This window comes from Eutrema salsugineum, unplaced genomic scaffold (genome assembly GCF_000478725.1).
Source record: "Eutrema salsugineum unplaced genomic scaffold, Eutsalg1_0 scaffold_11, whole genome shotgun sequence".
Classification (NCBI taxonomy): Eukaryota; Viridiplantae; Streptophyta; class Magnoliopsida; order Brassicales; family Brassicaceae; genus Eutrema; species Eutrema salsugineum.
Window position 1 is genome coordinate 56,493 of NW_006256901.1, and position 19,938 is coordinate 76,430.

The window sequence follows — 19,938 nt, forward strand, 5'->3', positions numbered from 1 at the left end:
TATGATTTTTTTAGTTGACGTATTTTTCTGGGAGTAAAAAAAGTTTATGTACTGAAAATGGTGATAACATTATTATTGATATATTTTTATGGAAATTTTCCAAGTAAGATTAGTGAAAACTAGACGACAAAAAAAAAAGATTAGTGAAACTAAATGGAATTAAACCGGTAGAAAATTAATTTGGAATGGAACCTAAAATAAACCGAACAGACCGAAACAAGAACCGGATTTCCACCCGAACCGACTCGAGAAGGAAGAGAAGAGGGGCAAGAAATGACAAAAGACCACAGGCAAAGCGACACGCGCAGGTTTTCTTCTTCTTCTTCTTCCTCTTTGTCTTTTCCTTTAACTCTCCTTCTTCTTCTTCCTGAACCAAAACTCCATCGAATCTCTCTAAATTCCCCACCTAATCCGCGTTTTCGAAACAGAGGGTCTTAGAGTTTGTCGATTATCGATGGAACCTCCTCGTATCGGGAGTAAGTTCCGGCTTGGCCGGAAAATTGGGAGCGGCTCATTCGGAGAGATTTATCTTGGTTCGCTTCGAATATACTCTTTATTTTTAGCCCAAAAAAAAAAACAATTATTATTATTTTTGATTGGTGTGGTTAGCGTGTGACTAGGTCAAATTAGTTATGCTGAAATCTCTTCTTCTATTTAACACTGTCTTGTTTATTTGATCTCCCATTGGAATAACACAGTTGAAATCTCCAACTTTCAGTTTTTGATGACTAATAAGTTTAAGACTCTTGTGTTTGCAGGAACCGATGTTCAGACTAACGAAGAGGTCGCTATTAAGCTTGTAAGTGATCAAATGTTGACGTTAGAGACTCATTTTTGTACAAATGAATAGAGAGATTTTCAATTCAAAAGATGATTTTGTGTGTTGTGCAGGAAAGTGTGAAGACTGCGCATCCTCAATTGTCATATGAGTCGAGGATATATAGAGTTCTACAGGGTGGAAGTATTGATAAATCGTTCCCTGAATGTGTCTCTGTGTTTTTTTTTTTCTGAATTATTAGTTTGTTCATTTCTTTGCGTGTAAATGACGAATGCAGCTGGGATTCCAAACATGAAATGGTATGGTGTTGAAGGGGATTACAATGTTTTGGTGATGGATTTGCTTGGTCCAAGCCTTGAAGATCTCTTTAGCTATTGCAACAGGAAGTTTACCTTGAAGACGGTTCTCATGCTAGCTGATCAAATGGTAAAATATGCTTTCCGATTGATGCGTTTATGCAACTATCAATGCTGGTTTGTTCAAAAAAGGAATATTTTTTAACACCTTGATAGATTAATCGTCTCGAGTTCATCCACTCTAAGTCGTATCTTCACCGTGATATAAAGCCTGATAATTTTCTCATGGGTCTTGGAAGGCGGGCAAATCAGGTTATCTTTCTTCTTCTTCATAAACTCTCAGTTAGAGTTTTTCCTAGTCTCAGTTCTGGTTTTGGCTATTTCCCTCTCTTTCTATAGGTCTATATCATAGACTTTGGCTTGGCTAAGAAATATAGAGACAGCTCAACACACAGACATATCCCATACAGGTTCTGATATTAGAGATTCAGCATTTTCAGAAAAACTGGATGTTAGTTTCAGAGTTTTTCTAAACAGTGAGTTTCGTTATCATATGCATCTTATTATTCAGGGAGAATAAAAGTCTAACTGGGACTCCGAGGTATGCCAGCTTGAACACTCACCTAGGGATCGGTATACTCCATTGCTTTTCTTCTATAAACCCTCCTGATAATCGTGGATCTTACTCTCTCTTTTACGGGATACGTTTTCTTATTTCATTCTCTGTTTATTTGTACATTCTATACTTGATAGAGCAAAGTCGGAGGGATGATTTAGAATCACTTGGTTATATCCTCATGTACTTCCTCATGGGAAGGTAAGAGTCAATGAGTAACCGGTCTTTCTATACAGCTTTTTATCTCGCAATCTATATCTGATTCTATTTTCTTGTAGTCTCCCATGGCAGGGACTGAAAGCTGGGAACAAGAAACAGAAATACGATAAGATTAGTGAAAAGAAGGTTTCTACGTCCATCGAAGTAAGCTCTTCTCATATAATATGCACTCTCAGAGACTTATATGAGCCCATGTTCTAAGGAATTATGATGAAGCAGAGAAGGTTGGTTGTAGACAGTACTGTAACTTTGCATCAGTGTATTTTCAGGCGTTATGCAGAGGTCATCCAACAGAGTTTGCATCCTACTTTCATTACTGCCGCTCACTTAGGTTTGATGATAAACCAGACTATGCATACTTGAAGAGACTATTCCGCAACCTTTTCATTCGTGAAGGTCATTCATCTTCTCTCTCCCTCTTCCTCTCAAGTTCATACACAAGCTTCTGTTGACACCAACTGAATCCCCACTATTTTGTATTTCTCGTTCGTTTCCCAAGGTTTTCAGTTTGATTTTGTGTTTGACTGGACGGTATTGAAGTATCAGCAATCACAACCTGGAAACCCTTCACCTCGTGCCAATGTACACTCTTGATACTTTTTTCAATTTTTCATTTTTCGGGCATGATATACACAGATGAATAAAGCAAAGATTAATTGATGTTTCTTTTGTCAGGATGGTGGTGTTGGAACTAGTTCTGGATTAAACCCTGTGGCCGGAAATGCTGAGAAGCGTCCAGGTAAAGGAATTTTCTTTTCATGCTCATCATTCTTCCTTAAGCAAATGTAGACACATATGTAGTTGTGTATATACTGAGGGCAAGTTTGTCTGCAATAGATTTCCCGAATCAGAGAACAAAACCGGATTTTACCCTGAAGCAGAAGGCCAAGAACGTAAACGAATCTGCAATTGCAAAGGACACGCTGGTAAGTTTGGTCATGTTTCTTCTCTTCTAGGTACTTTCTTTTTTATCGAATCAAGACAGTTCTCGGTGATGCAATGATTTCAGCTACCTGGATCCTTACACTTGGGTCGATCAGAAGGATCATCATCAAGACGAGTTGTGGACTCGAGTAGTCGTGAACCGTTCAGTGGTGGGAGTGACAGTGCAAACTATGACTCTGCACTCAAAGGCATTGATGGCTTGCGGATCAATAACAGTGCAGGTGGTGAGACTGCAGCATCGCCACAGTCAAATGGAGACGATACTACTTCTGCTGCTCGTGTAGAACCCAAAGCAAAGCTCTCAGACTGATTCATATACATGAAAAGCTTTAAGACAAAAGCGGTATTCACTTTTGTTCCTTGCCTCAACCTTCTAGAGAGTTTATAGGTTGTCTATGATTCTTATGAAGAAAGGCTTTTTTTTTTACAATTAGAGATTTGATATCAGAGAGCGAGAGAGAGATTTATTTCTTACATATGGTTCTTCAAATATTCATTCGTCTCCTGACTCCTCCATTGTATAGAGAAAACCTTTGGAATTTCAACATCATTCTCTAAGATAACCTTTTAGCCCGATTAAGTCCTATATGTAGTTCACGGGGGGTGATTTCTTTATATAATACATTAATACTTTATTATTTATTTTTCTGAAGTATTTTACTGTTAAAGTAGGGAAAAAACAAAATCGGTGGAAAACATTAATATCTCCGAATACATAGTGGGCGGAAAAGATTAATATCTCCTAAACCAAAAGAGAAAACCCGAGGAAATTTTTTCTTCATTGTAACCTTTCATATGTCATCCAGTCATTACTCCAATCATACGGGTTCAGCAGAATAACTCTAATGATACCGTAATAACTCTAATGATACCGTATTACTGAGTATGAGCCATTTTTGTAATTTTAAAACTTTCAAAAAAAGTCTGGGCCCACTTATAAACCCCAAGTAATACTGCGTTAGAGATGTCCTTAGAGCGTGTACAGGATATCAGCCCAAGTATCAGATCCAAATTTTAAGACAAAATCCATTAAAAATAAATGAAAAATGGGTATTTTTGGTGATTCGGTCTCTTTCGGAAGAGGCTGAGACGGTATCACAGACACATGGCGCACTTGGATTCGTCGAAAAATTTGGGGACAAAATTTATTTTTTTTCACGGGCATTTTTTTTCCTTCACCCAACTCTCTTCTCTTTTTCTCTTCCCAGGCGATTTTCAGGCGGATCAAGCGGTGGATTTCTAATCTTTGAATATCCATTCCAAGCATCCATGTAATATTTCTTCTTCTCTAATTTGTTGAACTTGAAACGGTTTTGGGGATTTTAGGGTTTCAAAATTGGGGGCTCTGTTCGGATTTGTTTCGAAATTGGGGGCTCTAATTTGTTTCGAATTTGTTGAACTTATTGTCATCGATGATCTCTTATCTGCTTTGGTTGGAGTTGAAGGGAGGTATATATCATCAAGTATGTACCTTTTATGTGTTAATGCTCTCCAAATGATGAAAGCTGCGTGCTAAGAGAAGTTATAGAACAGACTGTTTTTGCATTGTTAGGATTGTATTCAAAGATATTTTGTGTCACCAAGTTATAGAACAGACTTTCTTGCAGCGTGGTTAAAGCAGTTAAGAACGTTCACGCCGTTATAGATAAAGAGATTGCAGGCGGAATAAATCCAGAAAATGTGTATATCTGTGGATTTAGCCAAGGAGGTGATCACTCTTTGCCTCTCTATAGTTACACACATTTCCATGGATTTATCTTTTTAAATTTTTTTGTTTGAATTGATTTACCTTTCAGTTTTTGTTTAAAATGATCTGAAAATCTACAGTCTGTTGATTTTCTTGCATTGTGTTCTAGCAGGGGCATTAACCTTGGCCAGCGTTCTTCTTTACCCAAAAGTTCTTGGAGGAGGTGCAGTCTTTTAGCGGATGGGTTCCATTCAATTCTTCAACCATTAATCAGTTTACCGAAGATGCTAAAAAGGTTTCATCTGTCTTTTTCTGGTTTGTATAAATGTTCCATTTATCCGTCAATGTTTCTTGGGTTTCTGAGTCTCCAGAATTTGCATATGCAGACACCGATCTTGTGGTCTCATGGCATTGATGACAAGACTTTACTATTCGAAGCTGGTCAAGCAGCTCTTCCTTTTCTTCAAGAAGCTGGTCTGACTTGTGAATTCAAGGTACTATAACAATAATAATCATATCAAATCCAACGCTCATGTTCTGATCATATAAACCAATTATTGAGAGTGTAAAATCTGAAGAGGTTCGATATATCTGCAGGCTTATCCGGATCTCGAGCACTCGATCAGTAATAAGGAGCTTCAGTATTTGGAGTCATGGATCAAACAACGGATGCAGAGTCCTTCTTCTATTCCTCAAATGCTTTAATTCAAAAATTGCGCTCACTCTAACAGTTTTTGCCTATCAACATCAAAAGAACAACACTGATAACTTCAGATCATTTATAGCCTGGTTGTGAAAACCGGCCTCGGTTTAAACGGCTTAATTTGCTTAACAAAATTAAACTTTCGATTTTTTTTTTAACAAAAATTATTATTCTTGATGAACCCTTCTCTAGAGTTCACCAATGGAATCCCAAATATAGCATAAGTTCTTCAATAAACTCAAAACAAAAAAAAAATATTATTTTATTTTGGTGACCTCCAAAAAGAAATTCACTAAAAGCATGTCCATCGGTGAACCCTTCTTAAAGAGGTTCATCAGATATTAAATTTTTTTTTTAATTTGAAAATTAAAAAAAAACATTCGCTCAATGACATTTTGCCACCTGGACGAACTTGGACGAACCTGAGGTCTTCAGGGTTATCCTGATGAACTGATCTTTCTCATATAAGCATTATTTCTTTTTTTTTTTAATCAAAACTACCTATGAACTCGAGCCGAATTCTTTTTCCAACTCCCGAATGGACATGCTCTAATGTACATGCTCTTATGTTCCCGGAGATGAACTCCTATGAAAGGGAAACAACATAAAACTGATTTTACAACACAAAAAACCAAAAACCACAAATGATCAAAACCCGAAATTGAAATATAACAAAAATTGACCTAAAAGGCTAAAACAGAAACCACCATCAGCAACTTTTGTTCACTTTTAGAAAGATATTGGCACAATCAGGCATGTGATATAGTCATAATAGATAATAGATGTATCCAAGAAACAACAAAATAAACGTACCAAAAAAGCTGGAAAATAATTACAAGAAAATGAAAAGGAGAAGCTCTTTTGACTTCATCCATCGCATAAAAAAAAGTAATTGGTGAGAAACAAATCACGTATTTGCTCTGAGAAATTGAAGCCTACTAGGAAACATAGCATTTAAAAAAAAAAAAAAGGAAAACAGAGCGTAATTCAAAACTAAGTTTTGAGACATTTCAAGATGCAACCTTGATTAAGTTTTTTTATAGGAAAAGTTTAATTTCAATTTTTATGTTATTTTAAAATATATATTTCATACTAAAAACATTTCTGGTATATTTCTCCTATGTACTAAAAATACTACATATATACGTTTTGTAGATTTTAGAACTTTATTCATTTTGTCATTGTTAGCATCTCTTGGTTTTATGCAGATTTGTGCTTGGAAGAACACCGAGATTATAAAGTTATTCCATTATTCTGTATAGGCGTATACGGAGTGAAAACCCTAATACTTTAACGTTTGAAGATTATGATGTAAGGGATTTTATTTTCATTGGTAATATGACTGATATGTTTGGTGATTTATGGAGAAAAAGAAATCGCAGTCAAACACCAACTAGTAGACGTTATTGTCGACGTTATTGTAAGATGATTAGTTACGTAACTAGTAGACGTTATTGTAAGATAATTAATGACGTAACGTTAGAACATTAGGTTAAGTAAATTGATACTATGTGATGATTTTTATTTTGACAGAAAACATCTCAAAAATAAATAAAAAATCATCAAAGCTTAATGACAAGTATTGCAATATTTTTTAAGAAAAAAACGTAAGAAATTTGTATAACATTCATGCGTAATTCTTTAACAAAATAACATACAACTAATTAAGTAGAATAAAAAACGTTCTTACAAGATAATAATCATATAACATTATAAGAACTTATATTTTTAGACACATAATATGAAACAAAAGTACTTAATTCTAAGAAATGATGACAGCATAATAATAACTTACGGATGTTTTAAATGATGATAAAATTAGTAATCACAAAAGAAACCAACACAAAATCTGTATAAAACATTCATGTCCTAATTATGTAACGTGCGGTTATTGCTTAATACCAAATTAATTTAGAGTATCAAAAATCGTATAATAATCACTCACTCATCTCATTTTTCAATCTATAAGAAATTCTCGTTACCATCGTACATATCTATTATTATTATTGTTACATAATCACTATGACAAATTAAGAAATTTGAACACACGCACACACAGCAAAAAAATAATGATAACAAGATAGAAACTAAATCGAAAAACATGTAATTGTAAACCCAACCAAAGTTTAAGTTATCTTAAGCACATTTTTAATTGAGTAATTTGCTGCATCTATCTTTGATCCACTTGAAGCTTTTCCTCAAAGAGCCTTTAAGCTTACCTTCAACAGTATAAGCTCTATAACTCACAACTCTCTTCTTCCTCTGTAAATCTGGATCCACAAAGCCCCAAGAAGACGATGAAGAAGACGAAGATCTTCCTTTCTTTGAATTCGGGTTCTCTTCGTGTATCCGGGTCGGGTAATCGGTGTAGGAAGTGCTGTAAGACCTGAGATCTTGCATACCATTACCACCGTTAACACCGAATGAACCTGGACCGTCGGATCTTTGGTCTGCTGTTCTTCCGTCACCGTACGATCTGGATCTGAAGTCTTCCATTTTTTGGACTTAGATGAAGAGCAAGAAGGAGAAGTGATGGTTTATTGGTGTTGAGGAGGTTTTGTAATAAAGGTCGATGAATAGCTTTTTGTTTTTATTTTTGTTTCTTTCTTTTACGAGAAGGAAAGAATCTTCTATTTTAATTTCTTCATATTTTAGAATAAAAAATATACTCTCTTTGTTTTAGAATAGATGATGTTTTAGAAATTTCACTCTTATTAAAAAATAATAAATATATTTTGCTTTTAATTATTTTTTATTTTTTCATTTTCTAAAATTTGTTTTTCACACATTTATTAAATGCTCTACAATCATTATAAATGAACTTTAGCTCCAGCATTTGATACTATTGGTTTGTTTATGAATAAAAATTTATTACTTCAAAATAATTAAATAAAATATGCTATTAATTAATTCTTGTAAAGTGTAATAGCATTAAATATTTCTAAAACATCATCTATTTCAGAACAAAGAAAAATTCTAAAACATTATCTATTCTGGAATAAAAGAAGTACTATTGTGAATATAATATTATTATAATAGAAGTATCGGTAAGAAACAATTGAATTAATAAATGAGAAATTAATTTTGGTTTATTAACTGAAAAGTATTGATTCTTTTAGGATTAAAATCGATTATATACATATATGATGTGATTTCTGTTAGTGATTATAAAAAATATCTTTAAAAGTGTCCAAAAGACATTAGTCAGTTGATTTACATGTATTGGTTATATAGAAAATTAGAGTAATAAAATTTCAGATAGACTTTATTTAAAACTTTATATAGTACTTTGTTAATTCAATCAATAGTAATAAAACTCGTATGTGTAAATAATACTCCATTTTGTTTTTTTTTTTTGTCAACAAATAGTACTCCACTATATACACAAATATACAAATATACAAATATTAATTTAGAGACTGCCAAGTCAACATTGAGGCACTGAGTCAGATGCAGCTGTCCCCGAGTCGGTGGAACGTAAAAATTAATTACTTAAGTTCCAACTGAATTTCTCTATTTGACCAAAATCTCCACGTGATCTTCACGTGATCCCTTTTGAACATTTCATTTTTTTTTTCCCCTTTGATACAATTTTTTTGTTTTCTGTTAAATTCCATTGATCAATTGGTTAGATGTTATAGTATTGATTACATCTACATAAGTAGACATGACGTAGAGAAGTTTGTTGAGATAAGATTATTTAATCAACTAACTTATTTTCTATTTCTCTGTTACTCTTTTAAATTTTCTTAGGTTTCTATATTTATATTTATCGCTGTCTCAACTAATCATAAATAAAACAATACATATCTCCAATATATTAAAGTGGAAGCACTATTGGACACTTGGCAGTTCTAGGATTAAAGTTGGTATTTAGCTACATTATTAATTCGTTTAATTTTAATTCTCCTAGTATCTTTATAGCCAAACAGACCGTTATTTCCTAAATCACATTTAACTGCAATAAATTTTTCAAACACGTCTTCTTCATATATTTTAAAATATTTTCGAATATTCAACATTAAATTCCTTCGTTCCTATAATTTTTAAAGATTAATATATTCCTAGAGGAAATTCCTAAACAACTAATAGCAATATTTTAAAATTCAAACGGATTAAGTAAGTTTCTATATTTTGGCATATTCTACATTGAATTCTTTGTTTTCTATATTTTCGAAACGTAATATTTTCCTAGATACATGTTTTCAAACTTTATTTATCAATAATTAAAACTTTCAACGGATTAAGTAAGTATCTATATATTTACGCATTTCTAAATTTTAAAATCTCAACCTAAATCTTCTGCAATTTCAAAACAACTAATATACATCCATATTGGTTACTCAAATTGCGGAAGATATATATTTATTCCTAAACGAAAATAAACGCGATCCTTGGATTATATTAACAAGAAGAAAATTCTAAATTTGAAATATTTAACCTAGCTCTACCATGTTCTCTCAATACCGTATATATATAGGTATACGTTTCTCCAATAGTTCATCCTCCCTCACCTTTCAATAAATTTCTGAATATCAAATTTATTTTTGCTATTATGTCTTCTTTCACCGATCTCTATTCCGTGAAGCCCTTCAAAACTCAATGGAGAGTTCACGTGAAGATATTGAAGGTCTGGAAACAATATTTGAATGGTGTAGAGACGTTGGAAATGGTTGTTGTTGATGAGAAGGTATACTATCTATGTTACTTTTGAGGTTTTGTACTAATCTATATATTTCACGACTGTTTTCATTTATTTTCATTTTTATTCAAACCTATGTATCTTTAAAATATGCATATTCTTTTATATATACACAGAATCAAACCATGCATGTAACTTTGAAGAAGGAGTTCATCAAGAAAAATGAAAATCTGTTAGAGGAAGGTGCCTCTAGAATTATCACAAATTTTCAAGTGGCTCATAACGGTAGTAAGTTCAAGACCAGCCCTCACGTTTACAAAATCTTTTTCGCATCAACTACATCTGTCAAACCGGCAGAAGAAATGGATCCAAGAATCTTAGGTTTCAAGTTTGTCAAGTTTAGTGATATTCACGAAGGCAAAATGAATCCAGATTTCTTGATAGGCAAGTTTGTTTAATTACTAAATTATTTATTTGATATATAGTTTGTTTGCGTAATTATAAAGTACTAATATGATTTCTTTTATTTTAGATGTTATTGGACAAATTGTGAGTATTGGGGATGTGGAGATCTTGAATGTTGGAAAGAGACAGACAAAGAGGCTTTCTATGGAGATCCGTGATACAGAGTTAGCATTTACCTTACTAATCTAACACTAATGCTCTATATATTGGAGATTTTTGTATATTATCCTTTTCCTCAATTTCCTTTATCGTTTTCAATGTAGAAATGTTCGACTTAATTGTGTTCTTTGGGGACAATTCGCTGAAAATCTTGAAAGTGTGGCTCAACATGCTAATGATGCTGTGATTGTTGCTGTTTTGCGGTTTGGAAAGTTAAAACTTTATCAAGGTGTTTGGAGTGTTGGCAATTGCTACAACTGTTCAATGGTTATTACTGATCCAGTCTTCCCAGAGAGTTTGGCTTTTAAAGAGAGGTAAAACTAATTATATTCATAATTTTATTTATTTATCAAGTTTTATATTCTAAATATTATGTAATCTAATTTACACAGATTGCCAAAAGATGGTTTAACCCTGACCTATACTCATCCCAAATCAGTTGACTATTGTCAATTATGTATCAGTAAGGGACAATTTCTTTCTTGCATTAGTCCTCGGAAGGACTATTAAGCGGAAATTAATTGCTGCTTTCTGAAGGTAATTAATATATTATGTCAGTTCAATTTTTTATAACATATATTTGATTCTAATATCATTATTAATTTTCAAGGTTGTCAAATGTGTTACAATGGCCACAATTATGTCTATTGACACTGAGTTTGGTTGGTATTACATGTCATGCGGAGCCTGTTCTAAAAAGGTTCTCCCTCATGATATGGATTACTTAAAAGAACTGTATCCTGAGAAAACATTTAAGAAACAATTGTGGCAGTGCAAAAAATGCAATGAGGATGTTGAGAATGTTTATCCATCGTAAGTCTGTTATTGTATTTGTGTTATAGTAAAGTTTTAACCTTTTATTAATTTTAACTTATACTATTTCAAATTATGATAGGTTTATGTTGACTTTCCGTGTCATGGATAATACTGGAGAAACTAAATTCCTCTTATTTGACCAAGAGGCAAAAGAAGTTGTAAACCAAACTGCTGCTCAGTTAACTCAGTCTGTTAATGAGGTTCATATTTATACTGCATTTGTCCATGACAGTATTTTATTTGATCTATTTAAAATTTATTAAATTCCTATTTGTTTAGATTCAGAATCCTGATGTCTTGCCCTTAGCTTTGAGCAATATTTGTGGTAAAACGTTTCTATTCAAGATTGCAATTTGAAGCTCAAATGTGGTTTTCAATAGTGACACATACAAGGTCATCAGTATAATTACACAAAGTGATGTGGTTAAGGAGTTTTCTGAAATCTCTACTCCTCAGGTACAGTTATAACATTTTGATATCACTTATTCTGTATAAACTAATTCTTTATTGCTTACCAAACATTACTTTCACATTTCATAGAGCACTCCAAGTATCAAGATAGAGGAAAAAGCTCACAATGCTCTTGATGAAAAGGTATATTTATTTATTCTGATTTATTACATTCATGTTTACTATTATAAACAAATTGCTTTCATTCTTACAGATTATTTAATATGTTATAGGTTCCTTTAATGATTATGGATGATGATGATGCTGAAATTACACCTACTTCTAAACGCAAAAGCAATGAAAAGTTGGAAGTGATTAAGGATACTGATGAGTATTCAGCTGCAAAGAAGAAGTGTAAGGATGAGAAAACTGTTCAGACTAATCAAAGTACTCTACCGCTTAAGACTGTGAAAACAGAGAAGCCATGATTTAAGAACCGAAATCAGTTATTGGAACTACTTTGTGATGCATTTATCCGTCTGTAGTATTGTTTCATTTATCGTTATTTTTTATTGAACTTTGCTTCTTCATTTAAATTTTGTAATCGGATGGTTATTTTTTAAGAATATTTTGATTTCGTTCATTACTGTTAGTATTTTGTTAATGTATGAAGTCTTTTAATAATTTTATAATTTTTCTTTGAACATTGTATGATCATCATTCAAATGATATCATCACTTATATATTAAATACTATACAAACATCATTAGCTTATAATCAAATTCTAATGTAGTCTATATTATTTATTTCTAAATGGAAATTTGATTTATTTGTAACAAATTATATATACTTATAAGAATATATACATCCAAAAATATCAATAACTACTAACCGAAAACAAAGTCATCAATTATCACGTATATGGATAATATATTAAAACTTATGTCTTTTAACAGTATTACTTACTTTACTTAACTATATTTATCCTTTTAAGTTTGGCAATTTGTAACTAAATTGATTCTTTCTCTAAATTTATTATCTATATTTATGGATTTAGATATATGAATTTTAAATGTAGAATATTTGTTCTCCTAATCATAAGGGATCACATTTAATTTGAATGTTATAACAAATAACTATTAATTCATATAAATTGATTCTTTCTCTATATTTATTATCTATAATTGTGGATTTAGATATATGAATTTAAATGTAGAATATTTGTTTTCCTATTCATAAGGGATCACCTTTAATTTGAATTTTATAACAAACAACTACTATTTATATAAATAAACTTTTCCGCTTCATCGCGTTCTTCGTGTTAACATTTACCTCTATTTGAATGTATGTTCACCTTCTTATGCAATGCATAGTTCAAAGAAAAATCGGCATGTAAACGAAAATTATGAGAACCAAACTACTAAAAAACAGAAGATCGCATCTACCAGTCAATCACAATCAGCAAAACCTATTTCTGGTGCTTTTGATATGATTTTTAGAGATTTAAGCAATTCAAATGATTTTGTGAGGAGTTCAAGTCGGATTACATCAGACATATCTACTTCATGTGAGTTTTTATTTATTTTTTGCTTTAATCTTAATTTTGTATACTTCACATTCTTTTAATAGTGTGTTGTTTTATTTATTTAATTACATAAATGAAATTCTTACAGATTTCAGCAATCCTGGTTGTTTAGGAATACAGCAAAATCAACAGTGTATGTGAACTATGTTATATTTTATAAATCGTTTTATGAATTATCTTATATATTTTATGTGTGTTCTTCACTTTTCCTTCATGTAGCATTACCAAGTTCAGAAAAAGAAAACAGGCCACCTGTAAAGAGACCTTTGCAATGCTCACCATCTTCTGAAGAAACGGGTTACCTATATATCAACTACCATTTTTAATTCTTGCTTTTACATATATTAAACAAATTTGTTAATATATTTAATGTTAACATATATATTTGTTTTCAGGCCTTAGGTTTGGTCGAATTTTATCTGAAACTCAATTGTCACGGCCTAAATTTGCAAAACGTAATACAACAATTCCTGATCTAAACCTAACAAGCAATGGTATTCATGGTACTGGTATCCAATCATCAAGTGATACTAATAGACAAGAAACCACTACCTCTAATATTACATATGCGACACCCCCATCGGTTGTTAGCAAAGCTCGAAGAATTCCTAATTCACGGAGGCTAGATTCTGGTATTCCTAAATCTGTACCTTTACAGCCAAGTAAGAATAATTTCATTAACTAATAGTATAATGAATTTATAAATTTAATCTATTTAAATTATTAACTCATTTTTTGTTTTTGAATTGTATTATCAGATAGGATCCTTACATCAATTGTTAGTAACATATCTGAATTGCAAACCTCGAATCAAACGTATGCGACGCCACCATCTGTTGGTAGTAAGTCTCGATCAAATCCTTCTTCACAACCGCTTCATTCTGATCTTCCTAAACCAGTACATATCGGTCCCAGTAAGTTTTCTGATCTGTATTAATATCTAAATTATGTATATTAATTAAAATTTAACATTTGTTTTAATTTAAAATGTATTGTTATGTGTTTTCACCAGAAAATACAAACAGGAATGCAACAAGCTCACACACTGTTGAAGGAATAGAGAAGTCATGTATCCTTATCCTATTCAAATTATAAGTTTTTTAACTTAGTTTTAAATTATATTATCGTTGAATTCATATTAGTGTTACCTTAACTCTCAATCTAAGTCATTATGTGGTGGAACTCTTCTGTTGATAAAATCATTGATACACAAAGAAAAAATCAACTATCTAAATCTTTGTTCGAGACACAGCGAAAGGCTAGACATAACAGGACACGTTTAATGAAAGGGATTAAGTTTAACGAAAGGCCTAATGGAACTGATACTATAGCAGATGATTATGATCATGAACGTAAACCTGTTATATTGGAAAATGGTTATATCTCTAACATTACACTTCTATATATCCTTTTTCAGTTAGATTCTTATCAGGACTAAATTTTTAATTATGTCGAATGTTGTATTACCTCAGGATATTATGATGATGGAGATCCGATGTATGAATGCATACACTGCAAAGCAAAGATGTGGTTTAATGAACGAATTCAGAAAAAGAAGAAGAGTGCAACATATAAATTTACTATATGTTGTTTGCAGGGTAAAGTGAAGCTACCCTTACTTAACCAACCTCCTCCATTTTTGATATATCTCTTCTCGAGTGATGATAAAATTTGTCGCCATTTTCGTGAGAATATCAGAGCTTACAACATGATGTTTTCATTTACATCTATTGGTGGAAAGATAAATTACGATGTAAACAAGGGTCGTGGTCCACCCGTATTCCAACTACATGGTGAAAATTATCACTTAATTGGTTCTTTGATTCCTAAGAGGAAAGAGAAACCAAAGTTCTGTCAGTTATATATCCATGATACAGCTAATGAGATAACTAACAGAGAGAAATCAATCAGGTATACACTTTACGCACTATTTTAATATCCATTTACATTATTTTTCTTCCTACAATATATTTAACTATGCACTTTCTACTATTTCAGCAAGAATGTCTCTAACTCGACCAAATTAAGGCCGGCAGTAATTGAATGTCTCATGAAGATGTTAAACTTTTGTAATCCAATGGTGAATGCTTTCCGTTCTTACAAAGACAGATACAATATTCAACAACCAGAAGACAACTTCAAGTTAGTTCTCATTGCTAACAGGAATAAAGATGCTAGAACACATAACATGCCAACATCAGCAAAAGTTGCAGCATTGATTCCGGGAGATTTTCAAGAAGGAATGGATTTACGAGATATTGTATTAGAGACTACACACGGAAACCTCAGAAGAATTAGTGAACTCTATGTGGGTTATCTAGCTCTTCAGTATCAATTATTATTTCCATATGGTGAGGATGGATTCACCGTTGGAATTGAAGACGGTTTTGATGACGTCAACAAACGGAAACGGAAAACTATAAGCATGCGAGAATTCTATGCTTATAGGATTCAAGATAGGTTAATGGAATCTCAGTCCGTAATTCGGTCTAAACGATTGTATCAACAGTTTCTGGTTGATGTGTTTACTATGATAGAGTCTAGCCGACTTCGATATTTCAGGAAAAATCAGAAGAAGCTTCGTTCAGACAAGTATGTGAATCTGGTTGAGGCTGAAAAGGAAGGAAACTATGATTTATCCAACAGAGGTAAGAGAATTTTGATACCTGCATCATTTACCAGTGGTTCACGCTATATGAACAATAACTATTTGGATGCAATGGCAATCTGTAAGCACTTTGGATTTCCTGATCTTTTTATAACTTTCACTTGCAATCCAAACTGGCCTGAGATAATTAGATATACAAAGAAGCGAAAGTTGAATCCTGAAGATAGACCAGATATCTTCTGTAGGATATTCAAAATTAAGCTAGACAGCCTCATGAGTGATCTCACTGAAAAGAACATTTTCGGAAAAAGTGTTTGTGGTATGTTAAATTTATATTTGTAATATTTGTATTTATACTATGATTTATATTGTTATGGTAATTCTGATTGGTTTGTTTTATATTAACAGGTATGTATACTATTGAATTCCAAAAAAGAGGACTTCCACATGCACATATTCTACTATGGATGGCTGAAAAAACAAATTGTCTACTGCTGAATCTATTGATAAGGTTATTTCTGCTGAGATTCCTGACAAAGATACTGATCCTTCATTGAATTTCAATTTAAATTATTTAAAACATCTTTTGATGCTTTATGTGATACTAGATCTACTTGGTGCTGTTGTCCACGTTGGACGACTTACAAGGATTAAGGATTACGGACTAGATTGTGATTTTCGTAGATACTATAGTCGACTACGATTTACGTTGAGAAATATCAAGTAAGTATTTGAATCGTTACCTATTTAGTTGTATGTTATTAAGATAACAATATATTTTGTTAATAAATTGTAGGAATGTTGAAATTAGTTGTGTTGCTTTTGGTAACTTGGCTGATGATTTCCAATCACAATGGTGGTCTGCCTGTGGTTCTAATATAACATGTGTATTGACAGACTGGCGTATAACTTACAACAATGGTATGTTTCTAACTATTTTATTAACATTTAATCATGATTACAATAGTTATTATGGTTTAATCAAATATTAAGTATACATAAAATATATGTTTTAGGGGCATTGACTGTTTCTGATGCAAGAGGAATGTCAAGGTTTCTTTTTGATCCCCATATTGTTGAAGTTGACAAGTTCAAAGAAAAGTAAGTACTATATAAATATTTGATATTTTACTAAATGCCAGTAATAACATATCTGTATATATCTATTTAGGTACTTCAAATCCAATAAGACCAAGAACAATGACATTGAGGTTAAAGACTAAGGATATAGTACTTAATTATGTTTGGAGGTTCAACTATTCATGTCGTTTAGCTACAAAGGTGACCAAGTGAAGTAGTCAACGTTTTAATTCTATGAAATTATGTCAAATTCAGTATTTATTAATAAGATAGATTGCTTTCATTATTCTCTATAGCTGTTTGCTCATTACGATATATATATGTATATATATTCGTCTAATACTATATATATGTAGATATATGTATATATGTGTATGTTAATTAATATTTTTCCTGAATTATAAATAACAAAAAACATACCAAGTTAATATACATTCAAGTAATGCAACAGATATATAAAATCATTCTTATAACCTAACTATCAACATACACACAAATACAAATTTAAATTGTATATGCTCTCCAAACTTGAAATCTTTAAAAAAAAAAACTTCCCGTGCACAGCACGGGTCTAAATCTAGTTTGTTTTAAAATGTAAGTTTTGAGATAAATAAACAAGTATGCCGACAAAGATAAGATGATCATAATTAATAACTGTCGTTGCTAATATTAGAGCATAGAACACAAGTAGTGGATCATTCATAATCATGCCCCATCTTCTTAGTCTATCTTTTGTAGGCAAGAGAGCAAGCATGGTCATCCTGTCCAAGTGTAATAAGAGAAAAGCGAGGCACCTACTCTTCGAAACAAGCCACATAAGCCCATAGAACCGAAGCGAAGTGATCCTTTAATTGTTCCCCAAGTGACCTTGGAAGAGAAGGTTGGAGAAACATATAACATGAGACATAACGTCAAAGAAAAGTATCACAGCCTCTTGATGCATCTGAAATGCTAATCGCCGTTAGAGACATCATAATGGTTTGTCTGTACTGTCAGAACAAGCTGGCATTACCTATCCTCTATTTCTCGAGGCCAAGTTTCCATCTCGATGAATTCGAAGTTGACGTGGACCAGCCGCCTCTAAAAAAAGATATTAGCTGTCCAAATCAGTCTAAGTACAGTATATCAGAAAGAAACTAGTTCCTCATCATCCACCTCACACCGGATAATTAAACTCAATAACGATCATATTCATAGGCTTGAGCTTCAACATATGCATGTGTACTGTTGATCATCTTAGGAAAACCGTTTCTTCGTAATTCAGTAGCTTTTCTAGTAGTTTTATATATAGTTAGTTACGAAAGCTAGAAAACAAAAAAAAGAGTATAACTTGTCCACGATTTGTAAGAAAGTTTTGTACAGACTTGATAATTTATTCTATTAAAACAGAAGCACATTTAGTACTTGCTTCCAAACATTCCTAATTTTTTTAAGTGTTTAAAAATAATTTTAATAATTATTTATATTTAATTTCGAAAATTAGTTATTAGTTTAAATATTTTTAGAGTTCCTTAAATATAGGTAATTTAGATTTGATTTGATTTGATTAAAAATAATAAATCAGATATTAATTTAGATTTGATTTAAAGATTCTAATTTAAATAATTTCTATACTATTAAACATTTTTGATTGCCTAGAATTTAAAAAAAAAAAATAATTCACATATAAAAAATAATGATCATATTTGAAATATAAAATATTTATAATGATGTAAATGATATGATATTTATGTTGCTTATATAATATATTTACGATTATGATTTATTTAAAAATTAATAATAAAATAATAGGTAAAATTTAAATGTATAATTTAAATATTAAAAATATATTTTTTCAAATTCATAGAACTAAAAATATATATAAAAATCGGGTTAAAAATATTTTGGTAACTAAAACCACTAATTTTGAATTATACATGTATATCAAAAATATATTTTTCATACAAAATAAAAACAAAAAAAATTAAAAATTATTGCATACACTAAAATGTGGTTTGAAAAACCAGTTGTACACTCCCTTCGTTGATTAAATTTTAGAAAACTATAATGCTAAATAATACTGTTAATACATCTCAAACTTTTAACAAATATTTATATTATACGGTAATATGAACGGAAAAGATAAAATTATGTTTTTATAATAGTTTATTTTGAATTAATATTAGCGGACGAGTTAAAATTATATTTTTATAATCATAATTAATTTTAATACTATAATAATATATCTAAACACAAAAATCAATATTTTCACTTATGAAAAAATATATTTATAAAAAAAATTATATCTAAACTCAAAAACACAAATTATATTACAAAATTCGTTAAACAATAAAAAATATTCCCGTGCGGATGCACGGATTAGAATCTAGTTTAGTACTTTAAATGTCCTAATGGTTAGGAATAATTTAGTACTTTAAATGTCCTAATGGTTAGGTTTAATAATTATAAATAAAATTACGCAAGAAAACTTAGTACAGACTTGATAATTTATTCTGAGGCGGTTCTTCATCGTTTAGGGTTTATTTATTCTCAAGCGGTTGTGTCGATTTCTCCAAGTCGTTGGTTCTTCCTTGTCCGCTTCTGCACGACGTTTATCGCGGCAGGGCTATTTCTTGCCGGCTAAGGTATCGGTGTTTTCTTATTGATGGATCTCTTGTTTCTTTCACTGCCTTATCCACGATGGAAATAAATATTCATGTTCCCTAATTGATCTACGTACTTTGTTGTGGCCATTTTTTATTTAGGTCGAAACTGAAATTCGAAGGATCTGATGTTTAATGTTTTTTTTTTTTCTGTGGTTTTGTAGAAAACAAAATGTCCAATTTGCAAAACAACTCGGGTAAAGCTATTGCCAAGAGATTGGCCCGTGTCTTTGCCAAAAACGGGTTGAAGTATGAGAGGAGGGTCATGAACAAGACCATTAATGATGCAAGACTCAACTTCCTGAGG

The 19,938-nt window shown here is 31.6% G+C and overlaps 4 protein-coding genes and 1 pseudogene across 5 annotated transcripts; 4 read left to right on the top strand and 1 right to left on the bottom strand.

Moving 5' to 3' along the window:
* Positions 1 to 292: 292 nt before the first annotated feature.
* LOC18026028 (casein kinase 1-like protein 5) lies at positions 293 to 3,430 on the top strand. Of its 2 annotated transcripts, XM_024160390.1 has the most exons (15): positions 293 to 308; positions 429 to 533; positions 759 to 799; positions 892 to 961; positions 1,056 to 1,204; positions 1,291 to 1,386; positions 1,474 to 1,544; positions 1,646 to 1,707; positions 1,828 to 1,891; positions 1,969 to 2,053; positions 2,179 to 2,305; positions 2,409 to 2,491; positions 2,585 to 2,648; positions 2,747 to 2,835; positions 2,919 to 3,430. In XM_024160390.1, exons 2-15 carry the CDS (start codon positions 455 to 457, stop codon positions 3,162 to 3,164), a joined length of 1,326 nt encoding a protein of 441 aa, XP_024016158.1. In that variant the 5' UTR covers positions 293 to 308; positions 429 to 454; the 3' UTR covers positions 3,165 to 3,430. The 2 variants fall into 2 exon arrangements, with proteins under 2 accessions (XP_024016158.1, XP_006409051.2); XM_006408988.2 differs by lacking the exon at positions 293 to 308 and having other exon boundaries at positions 309 to 533; positions 2,950 to 3,430.
* Positions 3,431 to 3,818: 388 nt separating this feature from the next.
* On the top strand, positions 3,819 to 5,317 carry LOC18026177 (annotated as a pseudogene).
* A 1,880-nt stretch (positions 5,318 to 7,197) lies between these two features.
* On the bottom strand, positions 7,198 to 7,820 carry LOC18026178. Its single transcript, XM_006408991.2, has one exon. It carries the CDS (start codon positions 7,738 to 7,740, stop codon positions 7,393 to 7,395), a length of 348 nt encoding a protein of 115 aa, XP_006409054.1. The 5' UTR covers positions 7,741 to 7,820; the 3' UTR covers positions 7,198 to 7,392.
* Positions 7,821 to 9,799: 1,979 nt separating this feature from the next.
* On the top strand, positions 9,800 to 10,828 carry LOC112089896 (replication protein A 70 kDa DNA-binding subunit C-like). Its single transcript, XM_024160754.1, has 4 exons — positions 9,800 to 9,934; positions 10,063 to 10,330; positions 10,419 to 10,515; positions 10,615 to 10,828. The coding sequence occupies exons 1-4, from the start codon at positions 9,800 to 9,802 to the stop codon at positions 10,826 to 10,828; spliced, it is 714 nt and encodes a 237-aa protein (XP_024016522.1).
* Positions 10,829 to 11,138: 310 nt separating this feature from the next.
* On the top strand, positions 11,139 to 12,204 carry LOC18026179. The gene is made up of 6 exons (XM_024160755.1): positions 11,139 to 11,323; positions 11,406 to 11,526; positions 11,606 to 11,658; positions 11,707 to 11,782; positions 11,867 to 11,920; positions 12,010 to 12,204. The coding sequence occupies exons 1-6, from the start codon at positions 11,139 to 11,141 to the stop codon at positions 12,202 to 12,204; spliced, it is 684 nt and encodes a 227-aa protein (XP_024016523.1).
* Positions 12,205 to 19,938: the final 7,734 nt, after the last annotated feature.